This window comes from Ochotona princeps, chromosome 22 (assembly GCF_030435755.1).
Source record: "Ochotona princeps isolate mOchPri1 chromosome 22, mOchPri1.hap1, whole genome shotgun sequence".
Classification (NCBI taxonomy): Eukaryota; Metazoa; Chordata; class Mammalia; order Lagomorpha; family Ochotonidae; genus Ochotona; species Ochotona princeps.
Window position 1 is genome coordinate 25,814,252 of NC_080853.1, and position 13,743 is coordinate 25,827,994.

The 13,743-nt window shown below is 46.9% G+C and overlaps 1 protein-coding gene across 1 annotated transcript in view; it reads right to left on the reverse strand.

Moving 5' to 3' along the window:
• Positions 1-4,332: 4,332 nt before the first annotated feature.
• Positions 4,333-13,743, reverse strand: part of PCSK2 (proprotein convertase subtilisin/kexin type 2) — a 214,843-nt gene continuing 205,432 nt past the window's right edge. The window contains exons 11-12 of the mRNA XM_004598172.3: positions 13,318-13,545; positions 4,333-5,019 (exon numbers count right to left, since the gene is read on the reverse strand). Of these exons, the coding sequence (XP_004598229.1) occupies positions 4,533-5,019; positions 13,318-13,545 (715 nt within the window). The 3' untranslated portion in view covers positions 4,333-4,532. The remainder of the gene's footprint in view (positions 5,020-13,317; positions 13,546-13,743) is intronic.

Sequence of the window (13,743 nt, forward strand, 5' to 3'; positions counted from 1 at the left end):
AAGCACAGGCTTAGCCAGTTGAGACACTGCGTCAGCCCTCTTCAAGTTGTCTTATCAGGTTCAAGTGTGAGACCACAAAGTCTTGAGGGGGACCAGCTGTGAGATGCTTTCTTTGCTTTTTTTGACATCTGGGGCCTCTGGACCTCCACCAGCGTGGCGTGTCCTTGGCTTGGTCCTGCACGGCTGTCGCTTGCCACCTTTCAGGTCCTGATACAGGTGCTCAGACTCCATCTCCTGGGGACTGTGGGTGAGACACGACAGCAGGCCCCATGCAGGGCTGGATGGCCTTAGGATCCTGCCCTGGGAGAAGGGTGCAACTTTCATTTCCCTGCAGCTCTGAGCCACTGCCTCCCCTATGTTAGACAACTTCAGATACAGTTTATGAGTTCTCTTTGGTCTTTTTGAATTAACTAAGTAATGAGGCTTTCTCTTTCTTGTATGGTATTTTCTAGTAAATTCTGCTTGTTAAAGACTCTCTATTCTGGTCTATATCTCCTGAGGAAGGAAGGGATGGACATGAGACAGGGAAAGGAGGGGCAGCTTAGACTCCATCCCATTAATGATCCTTAAAGAGACTGGCAAGGGGGCTTTCACCACATATCCCTGGTGGGAGGCGAGGAAGTGGAGATTTTTTTTCTCTGTCACCTCATGCCTTCTGTTGATGGTTGCCCTGGCCATTGCTGTTCTGGCAACCCTAGCCTGCTGCACACAGGGCCTGGCATGACCATAGCTGGAGGGTGTCCCTTCGTCCCCACCTCACAGCTACAGACAGGGCTGTGCAGCCTTTGACTTGTATGTTAACAGTTCACAGGTGACCCTTGGAGGGCCATAGCGATGCAGAGTGAAGGCTGACCAACTTTCTCCAGAAAGGGCCAGACTTCAGACTATGCAGTCACTTGTGTCGCCACTCAGCTCTGCTGTGACAGCGTGAATGCCACCATGAGTGACACAAAAGCCGTTACGCATGGCTGTTTCCAGCAAAATCATGTTGACAAACACAGGAATTATAGGGGTTCTTGGGCTGCAGTTTGCTGAATCCTGGGTATTGGAGATGCAGCCACAAAGTCGGCTACCAAATCCAGCTTGGGTATCAGAAGACATTTGTAAACTGGTATCTCTGTCTTTCTGCCACCTTTGTGGGCGACCATTCAATTTTGTTCTCTCCTTGACTTGAAGCATGTGTTAGCAGAAAGGATTTTTGAGCCACCGTTAGAATCAAGTTCATCCTAAAGTTTTTCCAGCACATAACTGGTGGTGACCTACCAAAAAGCCATGTGGCAGGGTAAGCATTTGGTTTAATGACTAAGATCTGTATCACATGTTAGAGCACCCTTAGTTCAAACCCCATCTCAACCCATGGGGAGCAGTGGGAGATGGCTCAAATACTTGGGTCCCTGCCACTTCTGTGGGAGAACTGGACTGGGTTTCGTGCTGAGGTTAAGCCTGGTCTAGTCCTTGCTGTTATGGGCATTTAGGTAGCAAGTCTGCAGGTGGAAGATCTCTGTCTGCCTCTGGTCTTTCAAATGCATAAAAATAAAGAAAGAAAATGATGGAAAAAAAGTGGAGGGAGGTTCCCAAGGCTTCACTTCTGTGGCCTCGGGGAGTCTCTTGTGCCCCAACTGGAACTTGTAGCAATGATACAGCAACCTTCATTATGTTAAATGATTGAAAATTTGAGATGTTTGCTCTGGTAGTATAAATTGGTCTACCCTGATGAACACATCCTGAAGTACTTTTTCTAAAAGATTCTTGCTTGTCACCCGCACTGAGAAATGCATTTCCCACTGTGAGCCAGAATCTACACTCAGAGAGCGAGTAGTTAGGCAGGAGTTACTGTAAAAACCACAAGCTCTCAGGCAGGGGTGGCAGGATGTAGCAGGCTAATCCTTCCCTTTGCAATGCTGGCATCCCACTGGGCATCCCAGCTGCTCCACTGCTTATGGCCAGGGAAAGCAGTAGAGGATGGCCCAAACCTTGAGCTCCTGTACCTGCGTTGGATCCCAGAAATGACTCTTGGCTCCTGGCTTTGGAACGGTTCAGCTCAGGCCATTGCGGCCACTTGGGGAGTGAATCATCGAATGGATCTCTCTCTCTGTAAATCTACCTTCCAAATTAAAAAAAAAAAAAAGTTAAGATAAAAAAGACCAACAAAAAGAAAAGCTCTGGTATTGACTTCTTGAATTGAATTTATAACACACTAGTGGGCACAACCTGAATTTGAAACATGCTGCCCTTGACTCTAACTTATGTGTGATTTACACATTAATTATGTATTTTTTACGCAAATTTACTCAGGTAGACTTTTAAAATTTCTCTACAGTGACTTTTCTTTCCATGCCCCTAGAATGGATGGAAGATATTGCACATAATTTCTGGAAGGCAATGTTTTATTGTTGAGTCTCCTGATTTACAGCATGTCCTTTTAAATTTACTTATAAAATTTGGCACAGGGCATAACAAGTTAACCTGATCCAGTATTATTCACTTATTCTCTCTCTCTCTCTCTTTTTTTTAAAATAAATGACTAGAAATGTCTCTTGCATTAGGATCAAGGATACTATAAAAACAGTACTAGCTAGATTAGTGTCAATCCTGATGCAAAAAAGAGACCAAATATGTATATATAGCACTAAATATATATTTATATAGCATATACTTATATCAAAACTTGCCATTTCTATTGAGAAGCTGATAATTGACTTTCTAATTTTATAAATTATACCACAACCGTGAAAATATGGACAACTACTTTATAGTTTTGCTGCTATATAAGACATTTAATGTTAATACAGAAAGCTGTGAAATTACACAGGTGATGCAATGGGGATGGGTAGATGGACACTTGACCTGAATTCCCGCCGGCCTTTTTCTTTAGCCAGAATCATCTTGATGGTCTCTGAATATTCTTTTAGAGATGAATATAGTATCTGTTTCTTTAAGAAGTACACATACACGCATGTGGGGTATATGTGTGTATATACATTTGTACAAGTGTATATATATACACATATACACACGTGTATATAGTCTACATATGTATATATATATTTCTGTGTGATTTACACACATATAATGTCCTTTGGTTTAGTTTCAGATGATAAATGTGAAATGAATTTCCAATGATTTTCCATTTATTGTTTCTTTAAATAACTGGTCTAAAAAGACCTTTGCCACAAGTAATAAATTTCTTTTTAAAAAAATCATAAATATTACACTTTAAAGCATGATGGAGGGACGATCACAAGATGATTAAGAAGACAGAAATTCATGGCAGCATGAAGGGAGCGGAGAAAAGGCAGAGAACAGGATTTCAGATTCTCAAAGTTGCCACTGCGAGGGAATGGCTGGTGGTGCTCTGCGCTGCTGGCTTTGGGCAATGGGAGGGAGGAGTCCTTGGGATGAGTTGGTGCCGCGACTGAGGCCAAGAAGCCAAGCCTCGAATAGGCCGATAAGAGGGACAAGAAGTCACTTTGGTGACATCTATCTAGTACGGAAATGGTGCTTTTGGGGGGATGTGACCATGAGTGGCTGAGATGCTTAGCCGGCAGAGATGTCCTCTTGCCTCCTGTGGATCTCAGGTGACCAGGGGGAGAGCTGGCATGTCTCTTTCTCAACAGAAGAGGCTGCACCCAAAGAGGGGTCCATTCAGCTCCCCACCTAGGCCTCTGTCATCCTTCACACCCCATTGCCCCGACACATCAAGGACATTATAGCAGGAGGGAGCAAGTTATTCCTTTCCGTGATCTTTTTTTTTTTTTTATGAGGGGGTGTTTGAAATTAAAGCCCACACAGGTGTGTATAAAGCTTTGAAAAACCAAAACAAAACAGAACAACCCTGCTGGTCTTGCCTCTCTCTTACGTCAGTTAAAGATGCCTCCAAAGTTTTTGAAATCAGAGAACAAAGAACCCTTCCCCAGATCGAATCCATGGGCAGAGCCAGATCTGCCTCGCTGACTTATCCCATTTTCTTTTGGACCTTGGCGTTGAGTGACAACATTTCCAAAGTTCTTGCTGCTTGGATCTCTCCTTTCTAGTAATGAGGCCCCTCCGTGGATGGCAGCTTCACCAACGTGTCTGACAAATCGTCTTTAAGTCCAGTCACCTTTCCCAAAGGATCTTCCACCTGCCTTGTGCTTAGATGAGGCCATGGACACGTGTCCTGGGAGTCCCTGTGCACGGCTTGTTAAAGTCACTCTTCTCTCAGATATGGAGTGGGGAGGGAAGATTTGGGCGGGGTGGGGAAAAGCTGTGCCAGTTTTGTTTGTAGGATCTCACCCGTTTGGATGACAGAGAGAATTTGGAGTTTCACGTGGGATATAGATAATGGTGACAAACACTATATTTGGGGCATGGTGTAATAAAACAAAGGTTACTTTCTTTGTGATGAAAATCATTACTGACAGTGAGCAAAGCTTCAGCTTGAGACGGCGGACTGGCTTGTGAGGGGTGACGGTTGCTGGGTGTGGGCAGGAACGGGGGGCTGTGGACAGAGGCAGAGAGGAGGTGCGAGGGTGCTGGGGGATGGGGGCTGCCTAGTTCTTGTTGAGGATGCCCTCCAGGCTTCTCTCCACGGCCTCATCCAACTCTTCCTCCAGCTCCTCCTTTTTGGACATGGCCAGCTTGGACTGATAATCCTTCACCACCTGGTCAATGTAAGGTGCACTCTGTGTGCCATGCAGCATCAGTGTCCACTCCTTCAGCACGCCCTTCTGGGGTGTGCTGCCTGCAAAGCCCAGCTCCAGGGTCCAGGTTCCTCGGGCATCCTCCCCCCATGTGTGGGTGGTCATGAACGGCCACTTGTCAAAGCCCACCTTAGAGTCATCATCCCGGGGTCGCCGGCTCAGCAGAATGGACTTGGTGCCCATAGGGGAAGTCATGTTGATGTTGAGGTCTCCTCTCCTTGTGGCATTGACTGTGATGACGGCTTGTACGTGCTCCAGGTAGCGCACAAAGTTCTCCTTCCCCTCACATGCGTCAGTTGTGAGGGTCAGCACCAACTTGCCAGTGGAGGGAATTTTCCTGGGGGGCAAAGTGAGGAGGAGACACGGTTAGAGATAGTGGGCACACCAATAGCAGGACAGGGGCAGGAAGTATAAGCTGAAGGCAACCTCAGGGAGCAGAAACAGCAAGGCTTTGGGATTAAGCATGTTAACCGGGGTTTAATTCCACTCTGGCTGTATGAGCTTGAGCAATGCAGAAAGGGAAGGTAGCAGGTGCTCCCCTGCCACATCTCTTTAGGCACCTTTACCCTTCCCGGCAGCTGCACAGGCTAACACTATAGGAGCCTGCCCAGCTGGTGTGCTGGAGAGATCAAAGATGTTTGGGATTTATTGCCAAGGGTCAGTCCTTAAGCAGTGGTTGCTAGGAGTTGGTGGATGAACATCAGCTGGACAAGCCCTTTCTCAGGCTTTCCACTGGGCACGAGCCTAGGTATGCACAGAGGCAATCTCTTGTGCCTGCGGTTGTGCTTGGCTCTCTCCTTTGTCTCACATCTCCACTTCCTCACGTCTGTTTCCTAGGATCATCTCTCAAAACCTGACAGTTGTGCTGCTGTGGGGGAAGCCTCCGCAGGGGACACTCACATCCACCAGCAAACTGCTGGTTTGAGTCCAGGTTCCTCCCCTTCCTCATCTAGTTTCTGGCTGAAGTACCTGGGAAGGTAGTGGAGGTTGACTCAAGGACCTGGGCCACCCAAGCGAGAGATCTGGATGGAGATCCTGGTTCCTGGCTTTGGCCTGGCCCAGCCCTTGCTATTTTAGGTATTCGGGGAGCGAGGTAGCAGATGGAAGATCTTTTTCTGTCTCTCCCTTTCCTTGTTGCTCTGCCTTTCAAATCAGCCAATCAATTAAAAAAATGTATGCAACAATTCCCATCTCAGGTTATCTTTTGGGGCAACCCACACGGAGACAGAAGCACATGTTGCCTTTCTTTCAAAGTGCCCAGAACCTCGATAAAGAAAAGCTACTGCTAAGTGGTTACTACAGGTTGAGTATCCATTATTCAAAGTGTTGCAGACTGCAGTGTTTGGCGTTTGGGTTTAGAATATTTGAACGGGGCCCAGTGCTGGGTATTTAAAAATGCACATCTGGTGGCGTGCATGTGCAAAGAGATGCTGGTTACACACCCAACCCAGAGCCAAGCTACTCCATGTGGGCACCAGTTCAAGTCCCGGATGCTCTGCTTCCAAACCAGTTCTTTGTTAATGTACCTGGGAAGGTGACTGAAGGTAGTCCAAATATGTAGTTCCCTGCTAGCTATGTGGAAGATCCAGATGGAGTGTCAGGTTTCTGGGTTCAGCTTGTACCTACCCCACCATTGTAGCCATTTGGGAAGTGAAGCATTGGATGGAAAATCTCTGTCTCTCTGTCACTCCTGACTTCAAATGGAGAAATACATCTTTTTTTTTTTTAATGTGTATATTGCATTTGAATCTAAGAACAACAATGTACAGAAAGTCTCTCTGGCTTCCATTTCAGCACAGTCTGAAGCACTTGGGGAAAGTAGAGATCCTTGTATACAGATTTTCCAGCCACCTTTGGAGAAGGCTCTGGAGTGTTCCAAATCAAGACAAAAGAGAAGAACCATGCTTCACTATGGGAATTCTATGCAGGTAAACAGGTAGGTCCAGGTTGGGTTTCCCTCTAACCTGGGACCTTTGGGACTCTCTAAGGAGCCTGTCGGTGGTCATAGAGAAGGATGAGATGAAGACAGCCCTCAGCTCTGAAGCCCACGTAGAACCTGAATCCCTTTTCTGTCTTGTAATCCCTGCCCCCTTGAGAAGTTCAATTAGGACATTCATCAGCTAACAGCCTGAGTAAAACCATCTGGTGCTGTAAATATCACCAACTGTTTGCCAAATGCGATCGTCACGATTACCACAAGGGTCCAGAACTCCAACTAAATTCTAAGAAAATGCATTCACTGTAACAGATTGCACCCAGGGCACTTAGGGACAGGAGTCACACAGTGACAATTCTCTTACAAGTCAATTTGTGGCAACTCTGGTGGAAAATCATCCTTGCTTTTCCACCAAGTGTAAACTGAAAGCGTTTCTTCAGCTGAGAGTCAGAGATGAGCTGGCCACATTAGCTTGAAATCAGATCCACAGCCCACTCCGTAAACAGTTTCTGTGAGTCAGCAATAAGGTATTCTTTTCTCACAAGAAAGAAATTGGCCCATGCTGAGATAATCTCTTGAGATAGAAGGGATGATACAAGGGTTTGGATTAAGCTTGGGCCAATCTCAGGCACTACGTGGCAAAGGGGTATGAGGAAGAGCACCCTCTATCCAGACCCCTTCCCTAGGTGGTGCCCATTGGCTGCTACTACGAGCTCTCAGCTGCCTCCTTCCCTGGAGAATCACCATCAGGGGTCATGGGTAGAATAAGAGTACACAAGACCAGAGCCTTTGTCTCCGGGGGGACCACTCTGGGTTGCTGTTGGCTCTGCAGAGTTGCTGGAGGATCAGGTTGTCAACACACACACCCGAGGCAGCACCTCCTCCCTGCTCCTCCTTCTCAGAGATGATGGACGCTCAAGAAACCCACAAACTGCACAAGCACTACTCACTGCCTCAACAGCTGTTTGCAGGCAGTACTGCTTGCCCCTTGCTCAGCTACTGATTGCTTCAGCCCAGCCTCTCAGAAGCCTACTTCGGGGGACTAAGGGCTTCCTGTGCCCAGCAGCAAAGCTTGCCCTGGTCTGGCCCTCCAGCCCTCTCCACAGCCTCCAGATTCCCCAGCAAGCCAACTCACTAGCATCAGGGAAAAGTTCAGGTGCAGGGCTGGACGAGGAGCCACAGAACACTGAGAAGATGTAGAGCCATTCTAACCAAGGTGAAGTTCACTGCCTGACCTTTTGTCCACTGACCATCATGGGGACATTACCCTTGTGTCAAAGACATGCTGGCTGAATAGTCTCCCTCCCTCCCTCTCACCCTCTGTCCTTTCTTCCCTCCCTCCTTTTTTTCCTTCTTTCTTCCCTCCCTCCCTCCTTCCCTCCCTCTACTAAGTACTATACCTATTCTAGGACTGGTACATGTTCCTCGTGAGCAGGACGGTTGTGGCCTCTACCTCCATGGAGGACTCAACTGAGCTCCTGCTGAAGTAGCTCTCTGGTTCCTTTGGAAACAGTGTTACTAACAGTGGGTAAATTTCCCAAGTGGTTGTGAGATATTGGGATGATTGAATCTCTGGTCATCCAATTTCTTGAATAATGAATTTATATAAAATCATTTCCAAGGCTCCCTCCTGCTCCAAATTCCACACTTACGTGGATTGTGATGGAATGCCATCCATATCCAGCCTGTGTCCTCTCCTCCCCTTCCTCCCTCCTGCCCTGTCTCACATACATGCCTTCTGAGGATCATGAGGAGTCCTCTCTGCTTAACTTCTGAACATTAGGACTGATATCAAACATACCTCTACCCAGAATATTCCAAGCTAATGTTTCCTGGGAACATTTGGTGGAGTGATATCATGTAGGGCGTGAACATCCCATAGCAGAGTGCCTAGACTCAGGTCCTGACTGCTCCTGGTTTCTGTTTCCTGTTAACATACACACTAGGAAGTAGCAGGTGATGGCTCAAGTGCTTGGGTTGTTGGACCATGTGGTGGGCCCAAATTGAATTTTATGACCATTGCATGTTTTGGGGGCATCAACCAGCAAGTGGAAGATCTTTCCTTGTCTCTGTTTCTCTGCCTTTCAAATAAATAGCAGTAAGTAAAATAAAAACCAGATATTGCAGTGGTATCATCTCCTCATTGATTGTGAATGAGGCCAATGTGCAAGCAAATGTGGATGGTGTTTCTTTTCTTTTTTTTTTTTTTAAGACTTATTTATTTTATTGCAAAGTCAGATATACAGAGAGGAGGAGAAACAGAGAGGAAGATCTTCTGTCCGATGTTTCACTTCCCAAGTGGCCACAATGGCCAGTGCTATGCCGATCTGAAGCCAGGAGCCAGGAACTTCTTCCAGGTCTCCCACACAGATGCAGCATCCCAAGGCTTTGGGCTGTTCTTGACTGCTTTCCCATACCACAAGCAGGGAGCTGGATGGGAAGCGGGACTGCCGGGATCAGAATTGGTGCCCATATGGGATCCCGGCATGTTCAAGGCAAGGGCTTTAGCCGCTAGGCCACAATACTGGGCCCGGATGGTGTTTCAGTTGCACTCCTTCGAGAGATGTCTCGGCTGTACTACAGCTGGCAGAGAGATTGTAGAGGTCCCAACACACCACACGTTCAGCCTTTTCCTGTTTGTAAGAAGAGAAAGGAGTTCCAGGCCCGGGGCGCTGGAGAATGTTGGGAGTGCTGGGCTTGCTGGTTTTGTAATTAGGACTTGCGTTTTATTTTTCTGCTTTCTTCACTGTACATTGAACAGTGAGAGGTGATGTAAACCTCTCATGGTAAAATGACAGAGTAGATGTAAGAGCCTGCCTGGTGACCATCCCAGAGAATTGCTTGCTTGTTTTAGATTTATTTATTTATTTATTAATTTATTTATATTGGAAGGGTAGTTTTGCAGAAAGGAGAGACAGAGAAAGATCTACCATCTGCGGTTCACTCCTCAAGTGGCCCAAGAGCCAGAGCTGAGCCGATCTGAAGCCAGGAGCCAGGAGCTTCTTCTGGGTCTTCCACACAGGTGCAGGGTCCCAAGGCTTTGGGCTGTCCTTGACTGTTTTCCTAGGCCACAAGCAGGGAGCTCAATGGGAAGTGGAGCAGGCTTGTGGCAGAACCTGCTGCAGGGCCTGAGTGTGACACTCCCAGGCTTGTGGCAGATTGCTGCAGGGCCTGAGAGCACAGGAAGAAATGGTGAAAGTCAATGTCACACTGGGAGAAGAACCTGGGATTTGGATTCAGACTGATCTAGTCCTGGTTACAGTATGACCTTGAGCTCATTTCTTACGCATTCTACATCCTAGCTTCCTCACCTGTAGAAAACTGTCAGGATGGGACAACCTCACGGGCTTCCAGTGAGTCACAGTAGCATGGACCAGTTTGTGGCTGATGCTGCAGTGCATTCATCAGAGGATAGGCACACCATCAGCAACTGGGCCCATTCCTTCCTTCACTTACACTGACAGCCTCTGTAATGGGCTGCTTTGGACCCCAGCAACACCTGTCTCGCCAAGAGGAGGGCTAAGAGCACATGGCTGCTCAGGAGGATGATAAGCCACTCTGCAGAATCCCTGTTTTTGTCCCAGGACATTTGCAATATCACGAAGGACTTGTGTAGCTTGTATTTTCAGATTGTTGGAGGGCCCCGGGCTGTAGCTTTGCTTTCCCTCTCAGAGCCGACAGGAGAGATGCTTTGTGAGATCATGGCCCAGCCCATGGGGAAAACACACACACAGCTGTGCAATGTACAGTTGGTGCTGTGTTAAAGGGGCCCAATGAGAAACCAGTGAGGCCATTTGCCTGTGGGAGGGGTGGCTTCTTCATGGCATGATATGAGCCCAGGGAATGATACTCAGCTGGTTTGGGGGCGGGGAGTTACTCTCCTAGGGGATGAGGCTTGCCTATGGGAGAAAGCTTATTTATGGGAGAATGTCTTTATGTGAAGAACTCCACAATTAGGAATTTACAAATGAATATGAAATTACTGCATCAGGAAGTTGACCAAATTATTTTCTTTCTTAAAAAAAATCTTATATTTGTTGTTTCAAAGGTATGGAGGGAGAAAGAGAAAAGAGATTTTCTACTTATTGGTTCTCTCCTGAAATGTCCATAATAGCTGGAGCTGGGCCAGCCAGAAGCCAGGAGCCAGGAGCCAGAAACTCCATCTGCGTCTTCCATGTGGATGACAGGGACCCAAGGACTTGAGCCGTCAGCTCTTTGTCTCCCAGAGTACACATTAACAAGGGGCTACAATCGGAAGCAGAGCTGAGTTTTGAATCTGGGCACTTTAATGTGGGAATAAGCATGTCCCAGTTGCACCAAAGCTTGCCCCTCTGCATGAAAAGGAAAGGTCAAACTACATTCAGTGAAGGCCTTCTGTGTGCTGACCTGACACCTGCATGTGGCTGCATTAGAAATGAGACATGAGCGCTATTTGACTGTGAGGGAACAGAGAACAGGCTCTTACCGGGAGCCTAGCATGAGTCCCAACAGGTCAGAAGGGAAAATCTTTGTGTCTCAGCTTTCCCCAACCCACAGCAGATACTTTCTCTTCCATTCTGAAAGCAGCCCGTTGAACAGGGGCGGGAGCGCTTCCCGAGCCCTGTCACCACACAGCTCATTACAGTCATTGCAGGCATTTCCAGCGGTCCTCATGGTCATCAAGTGACCACATGATCATGGCTGTGAAACTCGCCTCTAGAGCTTTCTAAATAGTTTGTGAATAAAAAGGGTGTATTCCAATCATTTGCATACTAATCTTTCATCATTGGATTTCAACCTCGTTGATTTCCTTCATAATCTTCTATTTGGGCTGATGAGTTTGAAAACATCATGCTGAGTGAAGGTCTCCTGGCTTTACTGTACTAAAGAGGTCAGGGGTCGGAGGTTGAGGATTGCTAAAATAGAGGGGTACAAAAGTTAAATGCATTGTGAATGTTGGGGAAGTCACGATTTGACTTCAAGGAACCAGTGTTGTGGCACAGCATAACCTGCTGCTTATGATGCCGCCCATCCATTTCAGAATGTTGGCTTGAGTCCTGGCTGTTCCACTTCCAGTCCAGCTCCCTGCTGATGTGTCTGGAAAGGCAGCAGAGGATGGCTTGACATGGGAGACCAGGGAGGAGATCCTGGCTCCTTTGATCTGGTCCCAGCCATTGTGCGCATTTGGGAAGTGAACCACAGGGTAAAGATCTCTCTCCTCCCCCCCACCCCCACATCTTTCTGCCTTTCAAATAAATATATAAATCTTGTTTAAAAAAATAATTGAGTTCAGGTCTGAGTAACAGGCAACAAAAGTTAAACAGAACCCAGGTCCAGAGGAGAAGAGGAAAGGAAGATGATATTGTGTACTGAATAGGGTCCAGTTAAGCTCTCCTGATTCGCAGAAGTGAGGTCAGGGTTGGGGACCACTGAAGTAGATGAGGAGTCAGATTTACCCCGACGTAAACAATGGAAGCCACAGATGTGTGTGTCTCCCAGCCACAAGAATGAGTGGGTGATTGCTGTGTGCTGTAACTTAGGCAAATTCTACCAAACTAATGCTGCGTCAAAGGAGCTGGACACAAAAGCATCCGTGCCATGTGGTTCTGACTAGACCAAGTCCAGGAAGCAGTGAGGCCAATCCACTGTGGGGAGAATGAAGGTGCTGATTATGGAGTAACTGGAAGGGAGCCTGAAGAATCTTGGTGGGTTGAGGGGATGAATGCTCTGTGACAGTTTCTGCTGCATATGTTTATGGAAACACAGATAATCCACATAAACTCTGTGCCTTTCATGATACGAGCATGATATCTCAAGTATAATAATGATAAGAATTGATATCTCCTTCTTGACGGATCAACAGAGACTAAGTGGAGAAGCATTCTTATCGTGCCAGCTGTTGTCATGGCAGGAAGTTGGAAGGACAGCTAGTATACACTTGACCAACACAGTGGCTTCTCTGTGGGGCTGGAAGTCCAGCTTAGTCATTCATGAGAAGGAATGAGCCAAGGGGGCCATAGTCACATGCCAGAATGCTCTTCTGGTAATCATGATAAGCTACAAGTATACACCATGTATCAGCAAATCCCAAAAACACAATTCTGAACAAAAGCATAGTAGATGCTTCTGTTATGATAAATATGGAATAGGCAGGATGATCTGCAGGATTAGAGGAAAGAACAACAGATATGCTTGGGGAGATGATGAGGGAAGGAGACACAAGGGGCCTCCTGGGATATTAGCATGTTCTATTTGTTGATCTGGGCTGATGTGTGCACTTAAAAAATAACAGCATAGGGGATGAAACTGTGGCATAGTAGCTTAAGCATCAGTCCCAGCTGCTCCACTTGTGATCAAGCTACTTGCTGATGGCCTGGGAAAACAGTGAAGGATGGTCCAATTGCTTGGACTCTTGCACCCATGTGGAAGACCTGAAAGAAGCTACAGGCTCCTGGCTTTGGACTGGCACAGCTCTGGTCATTGTAGTTATCTGGGAAGAGAAGAAGCCGATGGAAGATTCTCCATCTCCTTTTTCTGTAAAGGACTCACAAAATCTGCCTCTTAAATAAAAAGAAACAAATCTTTAAACAAATAATGACATAAGCTACTGAGACAGTCAAAGCTGAAAGCTAAAAGCAGGAGTTGGGAGTTACCCCAGTGATCTATGTAAATGTCAATGTTCTAACATAACCCCCGGAGTTACACTGCTGCCCCACTTACTCAGGGTCCTGCACAGAGCCGCCCACACAGTGGAATCTCTCAGGCACGGTTTTCCAGTCTTTAGCCATTTTCACCATGGCGCCTGCATCCAGGACACCATATCCAAACAGGTGATTGAACTCCAGGCCGACTCCGTTCCGCCTCCACTGATGGACTTCGTCATGCAGCTGGTTCCGTTTGGAGGTGAGCACTGTCAGATGTTGCATGTCTCGCCAGGTCAGACCCAGGCTAGAGAAGGGAGGAAGAGAGTGTGAGAGCAAGAGTAAGAGGCAGGCAGAGACAGAGAGAGAGAGAAACACAATGAGGAACATTTGTGAGCCCAGTAAAATGACAGATGTACATGGACTAACTTAGAACCACCATGTATGTCAATTAAAAAAAATATTCCTGTCTTTCTCAAATAAATTTACTTCGAAAGAGCTTTCA